Source organism: Elaeis guineensis, chromosome 5, assembly GCF_000442705.2.
Source record: "Elaeis guineensis isolate ETL-2024a chromosome 5, EG11, whole genome shotgun sequence".
Classification (NCBI taxonomy): domain Eukaryota; kingdom Viridiplantae; phylum Streptophyta; class Magnoliopsida; order Arecales; family Arecaceae; genus Elaeis; species Elaeis guineensis.
The window spans coordinates 8,240,145-8,260,473 of NC_025997.2; the positions used below are offsets into that span (position 1 = coordinate 8,240,145).

Sequence of the window (20,329 nt, forward strand, 5' to 3'; positions counted from 1 at the left end):
AAGAGGTATATATATTTGACCATCCAATATAATGATGCATTGGTCATAATCCAAATTGAAAAAATAGTTTAATGTGAATGCTGTGTTGTATAGACGTAATTTGGCTTCAACCAGAGACGAGAAAAAAGCATTGAAGGGAATATGACCTTGCAAGAGGCTGTGGCCATGCAAGGTTCCATGCTTAAACTTTAGACATCATATGATTTTTAATTCTTTAATTCTTCAAAAAGTCAGAAAATAATGATAACCTTACCCCTTTTCTACCCCAAAGACATAGTTTGGTAATGCATGGAGTAGCTAGCATTGTGGAAGATGACAATGAAAAGGCTATCCATGATGAAAGTCAAAAAAGAAAAAAAACTTGATGCCTCCAAGAATGATATTTACACGGTGTAACTTAGAATGAAAGAGAAATTTATACCTAATCCAAATTAAATTAAGGGCACAAATTTTTTGACATATACTGCCATGGACGAATTTTAGACATGAGACAATTATTGTGTGACATGACTTTTGTGAAATATTACTACGGAGTACGTGTTCAGTGTTAATGATTATTTATTTACTAATGGCGGGCAAGTTTTTGATGATCTCTCGACTGACAAGATGTTTCTGTTCTAATATTTATCAATAGAAGACTTTCTGAAGACTTTCGGAAAAGGATCAAAGCAAACTACCGTTCACAATCTTCGCCGGATATTGGGGATACACCAATCCACTGGGTACTTCTGTGAATTGATATTCTTAAAAGCACCTTAAATAGCATCCTAAGTGGCTCTCTCAGTTTTCCCAAGACATGCTCGTGCCTTTGACGATTTACTTCCAGTAGTAGGATGAACGAGGAGACCTGCTCTTCCTACCCTTAGCCTTTAGCAGAGGCAGCCAAATAGCCTTCCCTAGCCTCATAAAGGTGGACATAGTAAACCAAATCAGAGAGAGATATATATATTATGGTCAATTTAACCTCATTGAAGAAATATCGCAATGATCTTTTACCTCCCAAAAAAAAATCGCTATGATTAATGAACCTTACCATCATGCCTTCACCAAAAAATTTTGAAGATTAACTTATATTTATAGTGTTTCACCAAAAAAATATATATATATAGATATTTATAATGAACCTTATTAGAGACATGCAATTATAGTTGCCATAAATCTTTGAGAACTAGTTTGGTTCACAAGAAGAGGAGGGGGACAGTATTATCAATGAAAAAATAAAAAAATACCTCATATTTATTTGGAGATTTTAAAAAGATTGAAAATTAAAATAATTTTTTTCCAAACACATCCTTAAGTTTTTGGATAAAAATAGGGTGAGATTTTTCTCCTTTATTAAGAGCATAATATTTTATACAATCTTCTTAAAAAAATAGATATTCAACAAAATATAAATCATTTTTTAAAATAGTGCCGCTTTTTAATAGTTATCAAGTATACAAAAATCATTTTTTCAAATATTATGCATCTGGATATTAACTTTTTAAAAAATAATCTAATAAAAATAAGTCCTTTCTGCGGATCAAATGAGTCCTAAAAATATGGTACTCTCCTACTATTTACACCTTCATGCACCAGATTGATGTAGGTTTTCCTTCAAGAAAACTAATCGCAAGATTTATATAATCCAGGTATTCAATGCCGGTCTACAGCCCACCTCGGGATTTGTGCATGGCATCTGGAGCCCATTGGCATGTGCAAGGCACGTGAGGCATGAATCTCAAGATGGCTGTCGACTGTATCTGGACCCAGTCATTAATTGGAAGTCATGTTCTCAAATGCAGACTGCTTAATCACATCAATGTCAATGTTAGCACATACAAACAAAGCATGTAAAAAAGAATACCAAGCGATGGCATTGCTCCTTGAGAGAGAAACTTTATGGCGTCCATGAAAATATATATTGCTTCCAATCTCACCGAGGTGGAAACTGATTGGGGTGGGGGGTTGCGCATGACAGGCACGTGTGGATTGAGGAGGCATTGGAGAGCAATTGGACAAGGAGGTGACGGCGAAATCCCCCCCGTGAGGAGTATTTGGAAGCATTCACAACTCAAACACTCCCAAACCCCACATCCTCCTGCCCTCTCCCCATCCCCCACACGCAAACAACCATCCCTTGACGCCTTCGCTGCTTTCGATGGCACCCCGATCACGAGCAGATTCTCTCTCTAACTATCCTCGTTTTATACCCCACTCTCTCTCCATCCCTTCTTATCCCCTTGCACTCATGTAACACAAACCTCACCTAAGTCTTTCATAAACTAATGCGGTGGGATATTATTATGAGAACAATAATTGCCTCTGTTGTCATTTGTAGTGGTGGGCAATTAAGCTCTGGAGGTTTTTATATGTAAGGGATCAGTAAAGTGGTGTCAATTGGAATTGGGTTGTGATGGGGACCCCTGTGAGGGAGATTGTTTGCTGGGGGGTGAATCCAAGTGGTGGCCAGCGGCGTTCAAATGAGGTACTGATGACTTTCTTGACCGGAGGTACCGTGCCTAGGTGGCTTTCTTTTTCATGCTCTCCTTGTTGTTTTGCCGAGCAAGAGAATGTCTGGGGGCATTTGAAAGTGGATGGGTTGGCTTATGCTTTTGGACTCTAGCATCAAGTTGTTGCAAATCCTATGTTGCTCAAAGTGATGAGTGTGCAGGGAAGGGATTGAAAATGTAAATCATCATTTTAAAGAAAGGATTCTGTCTCTCCCAAGGTAAATTAACAAAAAAAAAAATAGACAACAGAATTTAACATTGTGATCATGATTTAAATCCATTAGAACACCTTTTTTTTTCCCCTGTTTATGCCGACTATAGCAGAAAATATCTAGTTTTCTTTCTTAAAAAAGTTAAATTAATTACATTTGGTGCTAATCGGCATTTTTAAGACATGGTGGAACAACACCACCCAATCTCCAATTAACCAAAGAATAAGTCACCTAATATAGTTTTCCTTGGCAAAGTAAAGAATATGGGTTATTGTCTAGAGCATTTTTTTTTTTTTGGAAAGCTGAAGGTTATTTTGGGTAATTCATTGGCACTTATAATCTGCTATTTATTTGAGGAAACTGAGGCTGCTCATGTCGGTGACAATCAGGAGATCATATAGATTTGAGGTTCCTTCCTCTCTTTAAGCAGTACCCCAGCCCCCGGAGAGCTTCAGAGGGAGACAGAGAGAGCCATGGTCTCTAGGGAGCACAAGAGGGCTTCTCTGCATGACAAGCTGCAGCTCCTTCGTTCGATTACGAACTCTCATGCAGTAATTTGCTTAAATTCCTAAGCTTCTTAACTTCCATTGCTGTGGGCTCATTCTCCTATCATCCTAGTATTGCTTAGCCGAAGTTATATGTGTATTCTAAAATTTGTTTTTGTTTATTTATTCAAAAAAAAAAGCTTGGAAAATTTTCCAAAGTTTTCTTTGTCAGGTTTGCATTTGTATCAGCATCTGATCCTTCAGCTGTTGGCTTGCCATCTATTAATCCATCACTCTTTCGGAAATTTTCAGTTTTTAACCTCATATTCCCATGAATATATACCTATCTTGAAACATGATTTTATTACATTTTTCTCCTATATTTATATTTTCATCAGCTTATACGGACCTTACTGTTATTCATCTACATAATTTCATAATGAGAGTTCCATTTGCTAAATTAATACTAATTTGTATTCTCTATCACAGCATCCTTTATGTCATTCTGATTCACATCATCTTGATCAAAAAAAAAAATCCCACACTATATGATGGTTAGTGGCCCCATTTCGAAGCTCATTAGATTTCCATCCAAAAGTATTGATGATATCTATCCAAGCAGCAGACTTTAAGATAGAAAGTTTAAACTAAAATTCGGAAGACACTCTTGTCCTAGTCAGCAGTTTATAACAAGCATTCCAACAGGCAATGATATCTTTATATTATGTACTTGCGTACAATCATCTTGCTCCACCTAAAAATTCAAGTGAAAAGAAATCCTTTTCATCTACTTCTTTAAAGTACCATATGCAACTTCTTTCTCAAAAAAGGGTGCCATATGCGACTTTCCCTTGCAACAGTATTAGAAACTATATATCAACAGAACCCACAGCTTTTACTTGAAGGGCATAGAATGAATTAGTTTTCTCTTTTCTTTCTGGCAGCTAAGTAAAACATCCATCATTATAGATGCATCAAAATACATCGAGGAGCTGAAGCAGAAAGTTGAAAGATTGAATGAAGAGATTGCATGTGCAAGGAATGCTGTTGAAGAAAACCCTATGCCTATGGTAAGTCTTAATGCTGTTTTTTTTTTTTTTTTCATTTCATTTGTTCTAAAGCTCCTTATGGACCTAAAACTATATATGCAGTGGCTTCTCACATATTTTTAATTGCTTCCATCTATATCTTGACAGGTCACAGTTGAAACCCTAAAAAAGGGTTTCCTCATCAACGTGTTCTCAGAGAAGAGATGCCCAGGATTGCTTGTCTCTATTCTGGAGGCCTTTGAGGAGTTGGGTCTCAGTGTCCTGGAAGCCAGGGCTTCTTGCACTGACACGTTCCGTCTGGAGGCAGTTGGTGGAGAAGTAAGAAGAGAAAGCATGACCCTTATAATTCCATTAGAATACAGCTTTTCAGCACAGTATGCAAATAAACTAGCTGGACGACACTGAAAGAGGCTTTTCCTAATAATCATTAATTTTGAACTAAGGGTATAGAAACATAAATAAATATGTGCACCAACTGAAGTACGCCTTTCAATACATTAACACATGTTGGTATATACTTCATACATGTTTCTTTTCGTACTGAAATATTTCATACATGTTATATATTAGAATATTTGCGGTAGTATTTTTATAGCAAGAAATAGAATTCCAATTATTTGAGTTTAGCTTTGTGAAGATCCCTTTGATTCTTGATCATTAAGAGCCAAGTCCCGAACAACCAGTCCTTCTGGATCCTTAATATAGCCTTCATTCATCTTATGCGACCTTAAACATCATCACCATTCGAACATATATACACACGGTTATATGCATTATCTATGTCTCTCATAGTTACTCATGCAAGTTTTTGTGCATGAATCCAAGTATAATTTTTTGGTTTTTCCTCTTCATCATCCCCTTCTTTAGTCCTCTTATTTTTTCATGCTTGGGTGAACATATATCCAGCCACATTAGTGGGCAGTCACATCTCACAACTACATGCATAACATGCATGTATCCGTGCGTACAAATTGGTATTTTCTCAGGTCAAGCAAGCTATATGCATTGTCGTATGTACACATATCCAAGAGTATCCGATCTTACATTGATGAAGGTACAAGCATACTTAAAGTGTTGCACAGGGCATGTACATCACATGCACATAAGCACAAACATTCATGAAACAGAGACATGTATGGCATGTGAATCGTAGGGTGAACGTTATCGAAGAGCAACAAAACGTACCATGGGCCTGCACTAGAGCATTACAGAGATATCAATACATAGAAAGCAGTATGTACTAAATATTGTTTGTTTTGGCCAACAAGACTCGGGCCTTGTGGATTCGGACAAGGTGGCTCTTGTACTAGTACTCTCATCCCAAAGAAAAAATGGGAAAAAGTTTATTGTTGGTTTTGTTTATTTCATATTGATATTAATTCCTTTATTGTAATTAATCATTATATTTTTTCTTCTTTTCTTATTTGCAGAATCAAACTGAAAGACTTGATGCGCAAGTGGTGAAACAAGCAGTGTTGCAAGCCATCAAGAGTTGCTCTGAGGGTAGCGAACAAGAGTAATTATAGACGAACATCCAGCGCAAGCTTTGACTCTTAGATCCTTTCCTTTGGCATTTTGTTATGGGCTGCAGAAGCTCTTCAATGAAGGAAGACTATTCTATGTATAATTATAATCAAATGGCTTCTGAAGATTATGAGATATGGTGCAATGCATATAGAGCTAAAATGTTTATATGATAATGACAGGATTTCTACTAAAATCTTATAGTTTCAGAGAATAGTGAACTGAGCAACCTCTCCTTAAAAGAATGCCAGATTTAAACGGGGGAAAGCTATTTTAATTAACAAGATTCTGAAATAGTAAGTACACACCCTGTTCTAGTAGACTAAGTAAAAATATATAATTTGCTGTTCATCCAGAAAATGTCTCAACTCTTTAGCATATGTAGTCAGTATATATAGCTGAGTACCGAACAATCTATGGAGCATGAATTGTTCGATGGATGTCTGACCTGGACACCATCTCTCAGAACATTTTTAATACCACGCGATGCAGCAGAAAGAAAGAAGAAATAAAACAAAAACAATCAAAATACGTGAATCAGCGATAAAAGGACTCGTCTCCATGGGACATGCAAATTTCACTATGAAAAAAAAAATTTACAAGAGGAGATCTCTCCCTCAACCCTTGTACACTCAATTTCTCTCTCTTGAAGTTCTCCCTTACAAAAGCTCTCTTTCTTGGAAAATTCCTCTGAACTCCTGAAGCGATCGACGTCCGTTGTCCAGGAGCCTCCTGCTCTTTCTCTCTCAGCGATCTCGTGCCTCTCTCTTCTTCTCTTGTTCTGATTCATTTTCCGTGCGAAGCCTTCCCGCGTCCACGAGAAACCAGCCACACACACACACCCTTCTGTTCACTATTTTCGAGCCTTTATAGGCCTTAAACAAGGGTTTAAACCTAATTAGATTAGGTTTAGGTCTCTTAAACAAGCACAAAATCCTTCCCCAGTCATTGGATCATGACCGGGACGTCCCTGGACCGTCTGATCGTGACCGATCTACAGAATAGTACCGTGGACTGTGAGAAATGCCTGAAAAATGCCCAGGTGGTCTATGCGGTCCGCCATGGATTGTCCGGTCCACCGTGGACCAGGATATAGGCGCAGTGCTTGGGCCTGGGCCGGCCTGCAGCGCAGGCTTGGGCCGCGCCCACGCTAGACGGCTGGGCCCGAGCCGTGCCTCATGGGCCGGCGTGTGGGCTCGGCCATGTGCCTGCCTGGGCCATACACCCGCCTAGGCCGCGTGCCACACGCGTTGGCCCCGCCTAGGCCACGTTCCGCCACCTGCGACCGTACCGCCGACGGTCCTCTACCACCTCGGATCTCGTGCTGACTTCAAAAGCTCGTATCTCCTCCATCCGAGCTTCATTTGGAGTGATTTTGGTCTCGTTAGACTTCGTTTTTTGCCGCGAACCTCGCTGTGGGCTCAATGTGGATTGCATCTCGAGACGTCAAATTCTAACAATCTCCACATTGACTCGATATTCGACCTCCTCCTAACTCCGAGAGCTTCTGGATCTCCTCGCCCCCATGCCCTGGGGCAATCACCTGTTGATCATGGATGGGCAAACATGGGAGTTGAGCTAGATCGTTCGATCCCATCTCCGTCGTATGCTGTGCTCCTCCTGACTTGAGATCTGCTCGGAGCATCATCTTGCGGCAATAGGAATCTCACATTGCGACGTCGTCTCTCATCCTCCCGAGTCTTCTGTCTCGTGCCCGATTCACCTCCACCTCGCTCTGGGCTTCTCTTGGCTCTCGAAGCTCCTCCTCGCACTGGGCTCCCCGCTAGGTAATAATATCCTCTACTCCTCTTCTTCCCCTCCAGTACAATCCTATCGCCGCGTAGCACCCTCAAGATTCCTCCATCAGCTACCATCCTGTAGCCTCTCGAATCCAATCTGCTAAGTGAGATAAGATTCCGTCTGAAATCGGATATGTATCGGACCTCCCCCAATCTTCTCACTACACTGTCATGTATCGTCCAGCTGACCATCCCAATGCCTCTGATCGCACAGCTCGATCCATCCGGCAGATATACAGTACCTTCACTGTTCTCCAAAGAGTCAAACTGCTCCTCTTTGCAACATACATTATAGGGGCATGCAGAATCTAATATCCACTGTTGAGAAGAAGTAGATATCACGTCAGATATCTCCAAGACATCTCCATCTGAATCACTATCGGCCGTCGCCACAGCAGCCACCGTCCGATTTTTGAGTTGAGAGTAATCTCTGACTAGATGCCCCAACTCCTCACACCGGTAATACCTGATTTTGCTCATGTCCTTTCTGGACTTGGATCGTCCTCGTCATGATCTCCTGTCACTCCGTCTACTGCCTCCTGCTCCTCTAGAAGCCACCAAAGCTGAGCTACCACCATCTGAAATCGAAGCCGTGTTCTCCCTCCTGAGAACCTCGTTCTAGAGTATCGTCCGGTGACCTCATCCATCTTGATGGTGCTCTTCTCCACTAGAAAAGCAGTCACCAAGGACTCGTACGAAGGTGAAAGCGACGCTAGCAAAACCAGCGCCCTGGTCTTCTCCTCAACATTCTCACCAACGCTGAGGAGGTCGGTGAGGATCTTCTGGAAGTGACTTAGATGCTCCTGCACGTTCTGTCCCTCAGTCATCTGCAGCTGGTAAAACTATCTCCAGAGGAAAAGAATGTTGGTGAGAAATTTTGCCATGTACAACTCCTCGAGCTTCGACCACAGCACCGTCGGAAAAGTCTCGTTCAGCACATGGATCACCACCTCATCCACTAGGTATATGCGGATGGTACTTACTGTCTGCATCTGTAGCCGTTTCCAATTTTGCACCTTCATGGTGGTCGGCTTTTCATCGCACAAGAGAGCATCGATCAACCCTTGTTGGATGAGCACGTCCTTCACCCTTGCCTGCCACAAGGATAAATTGCTCTTACCATTAAATTTATTGATCTCCATCTTGATTGATCATGTTTTCTCCATCTTCAATCTTACTCACCACCACTACAATCTGCGTCCTTGTACCACATCGCTCTGATACCACTTGTTGGATGGATGTCTGACCAGGACACCACCTCCCAGGACCTTTTTAGTACCACGCGATGCAGCAGGAAGAAAGAAGAAATAAAACAAAAACAATCAAAATATGTGGATCAGCCATAAAAGGACTCGCCTACACGGGGCATGCAAACTTCACTATAAGAAAAAAATTTTACAAGAGGAGATCTCTTCCTCAACCCTTGTACACCTAATTTCTTTCTCCCGAAGTTCTCCCTTACAAAAGCTCTCTCTCATGGAAAACTCTTTAAACCCCTGAAGCGATCGGTGTCCGCTATCCAGGAGCCTCCTGCTCTTTCTCTCTTAGCAACCTCGCACCTCTCTCTTCTTCTCGGGTTCTGATTCATTTTCTGTGCAAAGCCTTCCCGCGTCCACGAGAAACTAGCCACACACACACCCCTTTGTTCACTGTTCCCAGGCCTTTATAGGCCTTAACAAGGATTTAAACCTAATTAGATTAGGTTTAGGTTTCCTAAACAAGCCCAAAATCCTTCCCCAACCGTCGGATCGTGATCGGGACATCCTTGGGCCATCTGATCGCGGTCGATCCATAGAATAGTACCGTGGACCGTGAGAAACGCCCAGGCGGTCCATGCGGTTCGCCATGGACCGTCCGGTCCACTGTGGACCGAGGTACAGGCCCAGGCACAGCGCCTGGGCCTGGGCCGGCCCGTGCGTGCGGGCCTGGGCCGCGCGTGGGCTGGGCCGCGTGCCTGCCTGGGCCGCGCGCCCCACGCATTGGCCCCACTTGGGCCGCGCTCCACCGGCCCGCCGCCGGCTGTCCTCCGCCACCTCGGGTCTCGTGTTAACTTCAAAAGCTCGTATCTCCTCCATCCGAGTTTCGTTTGGGATGATCTTGGTCTTGTTGGACTCCATTTTTCGCTGCGGACCTCGCTGTGGGCTCAATGTGGACTGAATCTCGAGACGTCAAATCCTAACATGAATAACGATCAGACATAATAGTGCTTGCCTTTTAAAGCTATCGGTGATGGAAAATCCTACAAAATTGATTTTGATGAATGCAAACTTTTGAAGGCTTACAAGAAACAAATCAATTATGTAAAGTGGCATTGGTTAAACAGTGGGAGGTGCTCGGTAAAATTGATATGATATTGCAGAGAATCTAAACTCCAACCAACAATCGAACTTAGATGAAGAATCTAAGGTTCCAACCGGTTCGTTTAACTGGTGAAGTTGCTGGAGATTTGATACCAGTGACCAGTTTGGTGTCCCACCTTCACCACAATTCATGATCTCAGTAAATTCTGATAGGCCTCGCCCATACTCTGGAAAGTTTAAAAAAATAAAAACTATACAAAGATTTATCGTAGATGAAAGATCAATTCTGGATGTTTATGTGGAGAATCCTGAAACGAAGTTATTTAAATTACCAATAATAGCTTATATTAGCACTGCCATCGGACTTTTCAAGAAGAAAGCCAGACACAACTAATCTCCTTGCAGATTCTACCGTTCTAGAATATGTAACATTGAGAAAACCAAATAAAAACAATACTCACAATCTAATGTCCACAGGAGTGGCACTGAATTGGTCAGCTCAAGATTTTGAAGAATCTATTTTTTGCCATTATTTTTGGATCATGGCAAGCTTACATGATCGCCCTCTAACCAAAAGGCTCAAAATGCAAGGAATATCCTACGGTTTGTTAAAACTTTATATATAACATAAGTATATGTCACTACCCAAATTGATGAGCCCTCACAAACCACATTTAGGGCTGGGTAAATATATGCACTGGAATGAGGACCCAATTACCAGGGTAGCAGGCAACTTAATCAGCAAAATTTTTCTTTTGGAGGACCAAAGATTACTATTAGTCCTTTTTTTTTTGTGTGTAAAAAAAAACATATAGACAGATTTTTTAGTGTGTTTCCATGGATTTCCTTTGATAGATACCAAATTTCATCAACACAATCATTTCATTGATTGATCTGTTATCTCAAACAAGCTACATTCTTTTCAGCCAAATTAAGAATCAACGTACTTCACCTCACTGCATGCAGTCATTTCTTTTCCAAGCCTGTGTAGTATAAAAAGGGACATTGATCTATGATTCTATGGACAACCCAAGAATTTGATGTTTCAAGACCTAGGGATAGGTAAAAATCTAAATTAAATCCCAAAGCCATATGTCATCCTGCTGTAGCATATTATAGTAATGAAGCACCATACTTCTTAATTAGCCCATTCATATAGGAGCCAAGCCCAAGCTTTGTTTGGGTTCGGTATGCTATCTACTTAGCCCGACAAATGTGCACTACAGCCACTACTGACTGGCTCTGAATGAATCCAGTATTTTCCAGCTGTCGATTCACATGAATAGTCTCTTCTTTCTTTCTCGAAGAGAGAAACGGATTAAAGAAATTAGAGCTTGCATTTATTTTGATAGCTCGAGGAGAGAAACGGATTAAAGAAATTAGAGCTTGCATTTATTTTGATAGCGAAGTGGCATCGGATTCCAAGAATGATGGAGAGGGTCTCAAGGTGAATATAATAGGTAGCTTCTCTGTGAGTTTGCTAAGATAAGATTTATAATAACAGAGCCTTTCCCTAGCATGCGCAAACCAAATATTCTCCATGTATGTTTTGAACAGGTGATCTCCATGCTAATACTATATTAATGGATTGAGCATGGGATTGTAGGAGAGGGAACATACGTGGGGCTCGTGTCGTTGGTTTTCGTTCGACATGAAATCAGCTACTATTTTTCTAATTCCATGCCTAAATAACATGGATTAAAAAGAGTTCAATTCGAACAACATATGCGATAACTGGTCCAACCACATTAGGATTATCAAGGCCTAAATTTGAAGTCGGCAGATGAGTTGCCGATTTCACTAATTGTAAATTTGTAGAATAGTTTGCTTATCTTAATTAAAAAAAAATCAACAAATAATTTGCTGATTTCAATTTAAAAATTATATAAAAAAAATTTTTTTATTGTGTTTCAGAACGGGGGCACCCATGCCATAAAACAGCCTTATGACCTTATTGACATTACTTGTTAGGGATCACAATGCTTGTCGAGTTTTGCAGCACTTGTTGGAGGTTGTGGCACCCTCCATGGTTTGCGGAGCTGCTAATGGCCCCCTTTCTTGAGAATTGTCAATGGCCACCAAGAAGCCACCGCCTCCCTAATCATTCTCCACTATCATTGGTCGCCAAGGGAGATTACTACCTTCCAGCAAGACCACCACCATCTTGATACCACCAGCTCGTCCCCCATTTAAGGAGATAGACCCCCATCGCACCCACATCTATTCTCCTTCTCCTCTCTCTTGCTCGACCTTTTCCTCATCTCATAACTAAGATTATCTCTCCACTGGCTCTAAAGCATACCACCCTTTCCAACCACCATATCATCCTGAGCTCCTGACTGATAAGACTTCATTCTCTTCTTCTTCATTTTCTTATTTTTCTCTTCCCTTGTATGATCATAAGGAGGATGGCACGAGGCTGCCCCGTCTCACCAAAACCACCATCCAAGGCTCGTTCCATCCTCTTTTTCTTAGGGATGGCAACGGATTAGATATAGATTAGGTCAGCCAAATCATACCCATCCCACAATTAGAAACCTTATAATCACATCCGCTCTATACTTACCTTGGATTGGATTGGGTTGGGTCAAGTATAGATGTGAGTTGGATTGAGTTGGATAGATAAGAGGAATCAAGTCGGATCGAGTCGAATTGATAAAAAACTCATCATGTAAATATTATAAAATAATTATAATTTTGAAAGGAGATTTAGATTAAGATTATATCAAATCGAATTCGAAGTGGAGCATACTATTATCCATAATTGATCTGAACCTGCTTCGAGTATTTTTTTTAAAAATCCATACTTATCGTGAATTCTAATTGGATCGAATAAAACATATCCATTTAGATTAGATACTCGATGGGTTGGCTAAAATTGGTATCACAAGCTTTTTCATCTTAACGGATGGTGGTTGCACTATAGTTAGCAATCAAGGACCCGACTTCCCTACTTTCTCTCCCTCCTTTTATTTTCTCTTGGATGATCAAACCATCCTCCCTCCACTCTATTTCTCATTCTTACTCCTCTCTTTCTCCTTCTCTCTCTTTTTTTCTCTCTCTAGACTCGTTTGGTCTATGGAAAGAACTTTTTTCCTTGAGAAGTTATCATTTAGGAAGTTAGTTTTAACAAATATGATGCTAGGAATATAGTTTTGGTATATTTAATTGATCATAAAAAAATAACTTATTACAGAGTGATTTATAATTGGTTGAACATCAATTTTTTTAGAAAAACTGTATAAAATATCTATTATATTTTTGATAAATATAAGACCATACCTTTTTGCTTAAGGATGGCAATAGATTGGGTATAGGTTGGGTTGGCTCATATTTGTACCTATCCCATAAGTAAAAACTCCATATCCATATCCACCTTGTACTTACCTCGAGTTGGATACATGTAAATAATATAAAATTATTATAATTTTGAAAGGAGATATATATTAAGGTTATATAAGATTAGATTTGGATTTGGACATACTATTACACGTATTTGATCCGAATCCGCTTTAAATATTTTTTCTAGAGCCTATACCTATCCTGGGTTCCAATCGGATCGGATAAAATCCGTCCCATTCAGGACAGGTCGGATTGGATACCTGACAGATTGGCTAAAATTACTGTTTCTATTTTTGCTCCAAACTTTATATAAATATTAATAAAATATTTATATTAATATAAATATAATATAATATAATATTAGATCATAATAATTTATTATATTGATATAATATTAATATACATGTATTGATATAATATTAATAAAATATTTATATATTAATATAAATATTATATCAATCCATACATGTTTGGATTCAGTCTTTTCTAGGGAATAGAATGGGGAATTTGGAAGCTCAAACCTCTTCATCTCATCATCAATGAAAACATTAGTTTGAAACTATTGGAGAGCAGCCAAAATCCTTTTCATTAACTATACTAAGACTCTTCTTCATCAATATTGTCCTTCTCTATGTTAGTTTTTAGAAACTAAACTTTCTAAAAATGCTCTTAATAGAATTTCTAAAATTATGGGCCCTAGATGGGACACCATACATGTTGCTGACTGTCAGTCTTTCTGGGAGAATTATTATTTATTGGAGAAAGGACATGGTTAATTGTTCCTTCTTCCATATAGATATGCAGGTTGTCTTTGGTGTCGTAACTCCACCGATGGGGCCTTCTTGGTTTGTGGGTGTGGTGTATGCAAGCACCAATGAAGTAGAACGTCGTAGTCTTTGAGATGTTGTCACCATGGTCACAACCTTGAAGTTTTCCTTCCGTCTTATTGGTGATTTTAATTGTATCATATCTCCTAGAGATAAGAAAGACCTTTCACCATGAATCATGAGGTTCATGAATTTTGAGCTTTCCTCGGAAACACTGGACTCCTCGATTTGGAATTTCATGGACCTAAGTTCACTGGGTATAACAATTAAAGGGGTATTACCAAGGCTTAGGAAGGACTTGATAGGACTTTTGTTTCTGAGAATTGGCTTGATCTCTTTCTTGAAGCTTGTGTCCAACATCTTGCAAGAATTGCTTTTGATCACCATCCAATTCTTCGTTCAATGGACAATTAGGTGTCCAAAGGTCCACCTCCCTTCAAATTTGAAAAATTCTGGCTACTTTACAATAGTATACAATAGGTTGTTCAACAAGGTTGGCATTGCCAAGGACACCATTCCCTTGTTGTCAAACTAATAAGGCTATTACATAACACTAAGCTTGCTCTTAAGTGGTAGAAAAGAACTATTGGGCAAGCAAGGGCAGCAACTTAATGAAGAAATTCATCAGCTGCAAAGCCTCTCTTTGGGGCCTCTTTGAGGCCCAAGACAACCATCTATTGGCTCTCCTATGACAATACCATCGAAACCTTCAAAGGCAAGAGATGATATGGAAACAAATGGCGCAAGCCACATGGCTCTAGGAAGGGGACACAAATCCTAGATACTTTTACAAATTCACCATTCTTCAAAGGAGGAGAAATTGCGTTACCAGACTCAAAAATAACCTGGGGAGATGGTAAAGGATCCGACCATGATTAATCAAACTCTACTTTATCACTTTCGCTAGTGAGGGCCGGTCAGTCCTACATTACAACAATTGGATGTCCCTCTGGTCCATCCCCAAATTTCCTTAGAACAGAATGATGCATTACTCCAAGATGTTGATGGGGGTGACATCATTGAGGCAGTATGCACCCGAATAAGGCCTTTGGGTCAGATGGGTTTCCTACTCTATTATACCATAAGTTTTGGCACATTATCAAAGAAGATGTTATTAATGCCATCTAGTTTTTGCTTTAAAACTACAAATTTGCTCTTTGATTGGAAAAAGACATTCATCGCCTTGGTCCCCAAATCAAATAATCCTAAAAAGGCTGAGGACTTCCGACCCATCAGCTTGTATAATACCACATACAAAATCATGGCCAAAATTCTTGTCAATAGACTTAGAGCCTATTCTTTCTACCGTTATTTCTCTCTAGAGCAAGGAGCTTTTATCCAAGACAGGCATATTACTGATCAAATTCTCCTTAGCCAAGAAATTGCGCATTCACTCTACCAAGCTCCACCTTCTTGTAGTTTGATGATGTTAAACTTAGATACAAAAAAAGGCTATGATCAAGTGCATTGGAATTTTTTTTTCAAGCTAATGGCTTAATCTGGCTTCAATGACAGATTTATTAAGCTTGTCAAAGAGACTATGCAAAATATGTCATGTGCATCATTGATCAATGGCACTCCATCCAATTGTTTCTCTCTATCCCATGGCCTTAAACAAGGCTGTTCTCTCTCCCCTCATCTTTTTACATTATGCTCTGAGGTGTTTTTAAGATTTTTACACTATGCTATTCAATGTCAGTTATTGAGGGAGCACAAGTCCTCTAGTGCTGGTCCTTCATTCTCTCTTATCTTCTTTGCTAACGATTGCCTTTCAATCACAATAGCCACAATCAAAGGCAGTATTAATCTCTTGGCTATTATTGAGGCTTATTGTGCTTTATATGGTCAAGCAATTAATGCTAATAAATCTCATATCACCTTCAGCCCTTCCACTTCAATTTATGTTAAAAATCAGATTAGAGACATCTTTCATATCTCTAAGAAAAGATCCAACTGGAAGTATCTTGGCGTCCCACTTTCGGGCCAGCATTCGAATTCAATTGATTTTAATTTCTTGATTGATAAAGTGGCTGGCTGGATTGGTAGTTGGAAATGGAGGACCTTATGAAGAGCTACCCAGGTGCAGTCGGTGTTGTTTTTTGTATCTGTTTATTGCTTGTTATCCACACCGATGCCTATTTCTATTATTCAGTTACTTAAGAAAGACTTCCTTGCCTTCTTATGGGGGCATGCTACCACTCAAAGAGGCCTTTATCTTATTTCTTGTGATCGGATATGTCAACCTAAAGAGGATGGGGTTTTTGGTATAGTGGATCTTCATACTAAGCATAAGACATTTATTTGTAAGTTAGCTGCCCAACTCAATCTAGAATCATTATGGGCCAAATTTGTGTATGCAAAATATCACTTCTCGAGCAGCTGGATTGACTATCAAATGCCAAGAAATGTACTCTAATTTGGAGGGAGATCTCTAGAAATGGGTTGGTAGTTCAACCTCATTTCATATGGATTATGGGCAATGGTAATCATATTAATGTCCTTGAAAACCCTTGGATAGACACCATTCCTCTATCTAAACGACCAACCCTGCTGAACATTGATATGGCTGACAGGAGCTTTCAGGTTTGGGAGCTCATAAATGATGATCACTCTTGGAATTTATCTAAACTAGCTTCCTTGTTTCCTGCAGATCTGATGAACCAAATATCCAAAATTCCTCTAGCACATGGGAATTAGCCTGATTAGCTTGGCTGGGGTCACAATAAATTACATCAAATTGCTGCTAGAGATATGTATTCTTTGATCAAGATTTACTCACTATTTGAAAATCCAACCAATTTTTCATATATGTTTTAGGCTAAAGATACCCATAAGAATCAAAACCTTCCTATGGAAATTGTCTTGGGGATGTTTGCCAACTAAAAAGTTGCCGCATAATCAAGGTATTTTAGCCACACCTAGTATTAGTTGTGATATTTGCCAATTTGCAGTGGACATGGAGTACACTATCATTCTTTGCTTCTTTGCTGCTTCCTGTTGGAGCAATCTGCAATAGCTTGGTAGATTTAATTTCATCCCTAACTCTTTGATTACTCTTATGGAATGCTTGTCTGATGATTAGGTTGGAATGGATGTGAGGGCTGTATTTACCTATACTGCATGGTTAATTTGGGGGCTCGGAATTATAGAATCTTCCAAAATGTCCACACTCTACCACCTCAATTAACTAGAAGTTTTTCTTATTTCCGGATCCCTAATCAAAACATTTTGATGATTTTGTTTAAATAGTGGGAAAACTCTCATACCTACCATTCCACACAATATAATGAAAGTGTCTCCCTGGCTGTCCCCTCCCTCTGGGTTCATTAGAATAAACTTTGATGCAGCTATCTCTAATGAGGCTTCAGCTGTGGCCTTTGTCATTAGGGATTAAACTGACCATCTCCTTAGAGCTGGAGATAGACAATTGGCCTTCTTTGCAGTACCCCAAGCTGAACTAACTGCTGCTTGGCTTGGTATGTCTATGGCAGTCAATAAATTGTAGGGCCACCACTTGTGGTTGGAAGGGGACTCGCTTACTGTCATTAAATGGATAAACAATCTAACCATAGGCAATAATAAAAATATCCCAATTTTAAATGATATTAAGTGCTGGTTGGCCAATTCCCCTGGATCCAAGGCATCACATGTCCTACAAGAGGCAAATAAGCTTGCTAACTTTACTTCTAAACTTGCATTACATGGGGACGTTAATTTTTATTATGGTGGTCTCTTGCCTGTGGAACTGTTTGACCCTTGAGGATGACCGTCGTCGAGTACCTTTTCTCAAAAGATAATGATGCTCAATTCTAAGCTGATCAATCAGAGTAAAAAATCTATTTTTCTTATTATGATGCAGGTACATTATCGAAAGACCCGACTGAAAGATTCAGTATGATAAACAAAATAAGGAAGGTTTATGATATGGCTGGAACAGTTGGTTACACTGTATCGGTATAGTGTAACTCATTTTCTGAGAAATACTCCTTGGGGTCTTTTATTTGTCTACCATTGGTTGACTGGATGGGACAATGCTTGTTTTGCCTTAGCTGTCTCTAGTTGTCTATTTTGCTCTCTTGCCCTATGAAGCTTAACAGCCTAATGCCAATTGTTGGGTCAGATGTTGAGATACCATTGTGTTGGGTGGATGTCTGATCAGAACACCATCTCTCAAAATTTTTTCAGTACCATACGATGCAGCAGAAAAAAAAAATAAAATAAAAAATAATTAAAATACGTGGATCAGCCACAAAAGAACTCGTCTCCACGGGACGTGCAAACTTCACTATGAAAAAAATTTTTACAAGAAGAGATCTCATCCTCAACCCACGTACACCCAATTTCTCTCTCACTAGAAGTTTTCCTCACAAAAGCTCTTTCTCTTGGAAAACCTCCGGAACCCCTGAAGTGCCTGGCGTCCGCTGTCCAAAAACCTCTCTAGAGCCCTGCTCTTGCTTCTCTTCTCAGCGTCACAACCCTCTCTCTCTTTTTCACGGGATTTCCATCTTCGATTTCCGCATGACCACAGGTCTTTGCTTGCGAACCAAAAGGCCACCAGAAGACCACACTGTCACTGTTCCTGTATACAAGCCCTTTTAAAGGGCTTAAACCCAATTAGATTAGGTTTAAGACTCCTTAATCAGCCCAAATTAAGCCCCTGGACCGTCGGATCGAGATCGAAAACTCTCTGGGCCCTCCGATCGTGCTCCGGTCCACGAAATAGTACTGTGGACCGTGAGAAACGCATGGAAAATGTCCATGCGGTCTACAGGTCCAGCTGTGGACCTTCCGATCCACGATGGATTAGGGTACAGGGCCTAAGCAAGGTGCCTGAGCCTGGCCCGACTCGCACGTGCGGGCTTGGGTCGCACCTACGCCGGGCGCCTGGTCCTGGGCCGCGACCCGCAGGCCTGCGCGCCCGCCTGGGCCGCGCGCCTGGGTCGTGTGTCCTGCATGTTGGCCCCGCCTGGGCCACGCTCTGCCGCCTGTGGCAGCGCAATCGCTGCTCTGCCGGCCCGCCACCGGCCGCCGGCGGTCCTCCACCGCCTCGGGTCTCGTGTCAACTTCAAAAGCTCGTATCTCCTCCATCCGAGCTCCATTTGGGATGATCTTGGTCTTGTTAGACTCTATTTTTCATCGCGAATCTCGTTGTGGGCTCAATATGGACTGAATCTCGAGGTATCAAATTCTAACAATCTTCATCTCAACTCAATATTCGGCCTCCTCCTAACTCTGAGAGCTTCTAGATCTCCTCGTCCCCATACCCTGAGGTAATCGCCTGCTGATCATGGATGGGCAAACATGGGAGTCGAGTCAGGCTGCTTGATCCCATCTCCGTCGTATGTTGTGCTCCTTCTGACCTGAGATCTATTCGGAGTATCGTCCTGCGGCAATAGGAATCTCACCATGCGACGTCACCTCTCGTCCTCCCGAGTCTTCTGTCTCGTGCCCGATCCATCTCCTAGAGCTCCACCTTGCTCTGGACTCTGCCTGGCTCTCGAAGCTCCATCTCGCACTGGGCTTCCTACCAGGTAATAATATCCTCTGCTCCTCTTCTTCCTCTCCAGCACAATCCTATCGCTGCGTAGCACCCTCAGGATTCCTCTACCAGCTATCATCCTGTAGCCTCTCGAATCCAGTCTGCTAAGTGAGATAAGATTCTGCCTGAAATCGGATATGTATCGGATCTCCCCCAATCTCCTCACTGCACCATCATGTGTCCTCCAGTTGACCGTCCCAATACCTCTGATCGCACAGCTCGATCCATCTGACAGATATACAGTGCCCTCATTATTCTTCAGAGAGTCAAACTGCTCCTCTCTGCAACATACATGATAGAGGCATGCAGAATCTAATATCCACTACTGGAAAGAAGTAGATATCTCATCAGATTTCTCCAGGACATCCCCATCTAAATCGCTGTCGGCCGTCGCTACAGCAGCCACCGTCCGATTTTTGAGTTGAGAACAATCTCTGACTAGATGTCCTAACTCCTCATACCGGTAACACCTAGTTTTGCTCAAGTCCCTCTTGGACTTGGATCGTCCTCGTTGCGATCTCCTGTCGCTCCGTCTACTGCCTCCTGCTCCTTCAAAAGCCATCAAAGCTGAGCTACCACCACCTGCTCGAAGCTGGGTTCTCCCCCCTGAGAATCTCATTCTAGAGTATCACCGTGGTGACCTCGTCCATCTTGATAGTGCTCTTTTTCACTAGAAGAGCAGTCACCAAGGACTCATACGAAGGGAGAAGCGACGCCAGCAAAATCAGAACCCTGGTCTTCTCCTCAACATTCTCATCAA

At 41.0% G+C, this 20,329-nt stretch overlaps 1 protein-coding gene across 1 annotated transcript; it reads left to right on the forward strand.

Annotated features, from left to right (window-relative positions):
- The first annotated feature begins 3,111 nt into the window (after window positions 1-3,111).
- On the forward strand, window positions 3,112-5,946 carry LOC105044780 (transcription factor bHLH61). Its single transcript, XM_010922789.3, has 4 exons — window positions 3,112-3,255; window positions 4,134-4,259; window positions 4,386-4,556; window positions 5,669-5,946. Exons 1-4 carry the CDS (start codon window positions 3,178-3,180, stop codon window positions 5,756-5,758), a joined length of 465 nt encoding a protein of 154 aa, XP_010921091.1. The 5' UTR covers window positions 3,112-3,177; the 3' UTR covers window positions 5,759-5,946.
- The last annotated feature ends 14,383 nt before the right edge of the window (window positions 5,947-20,329 follow it).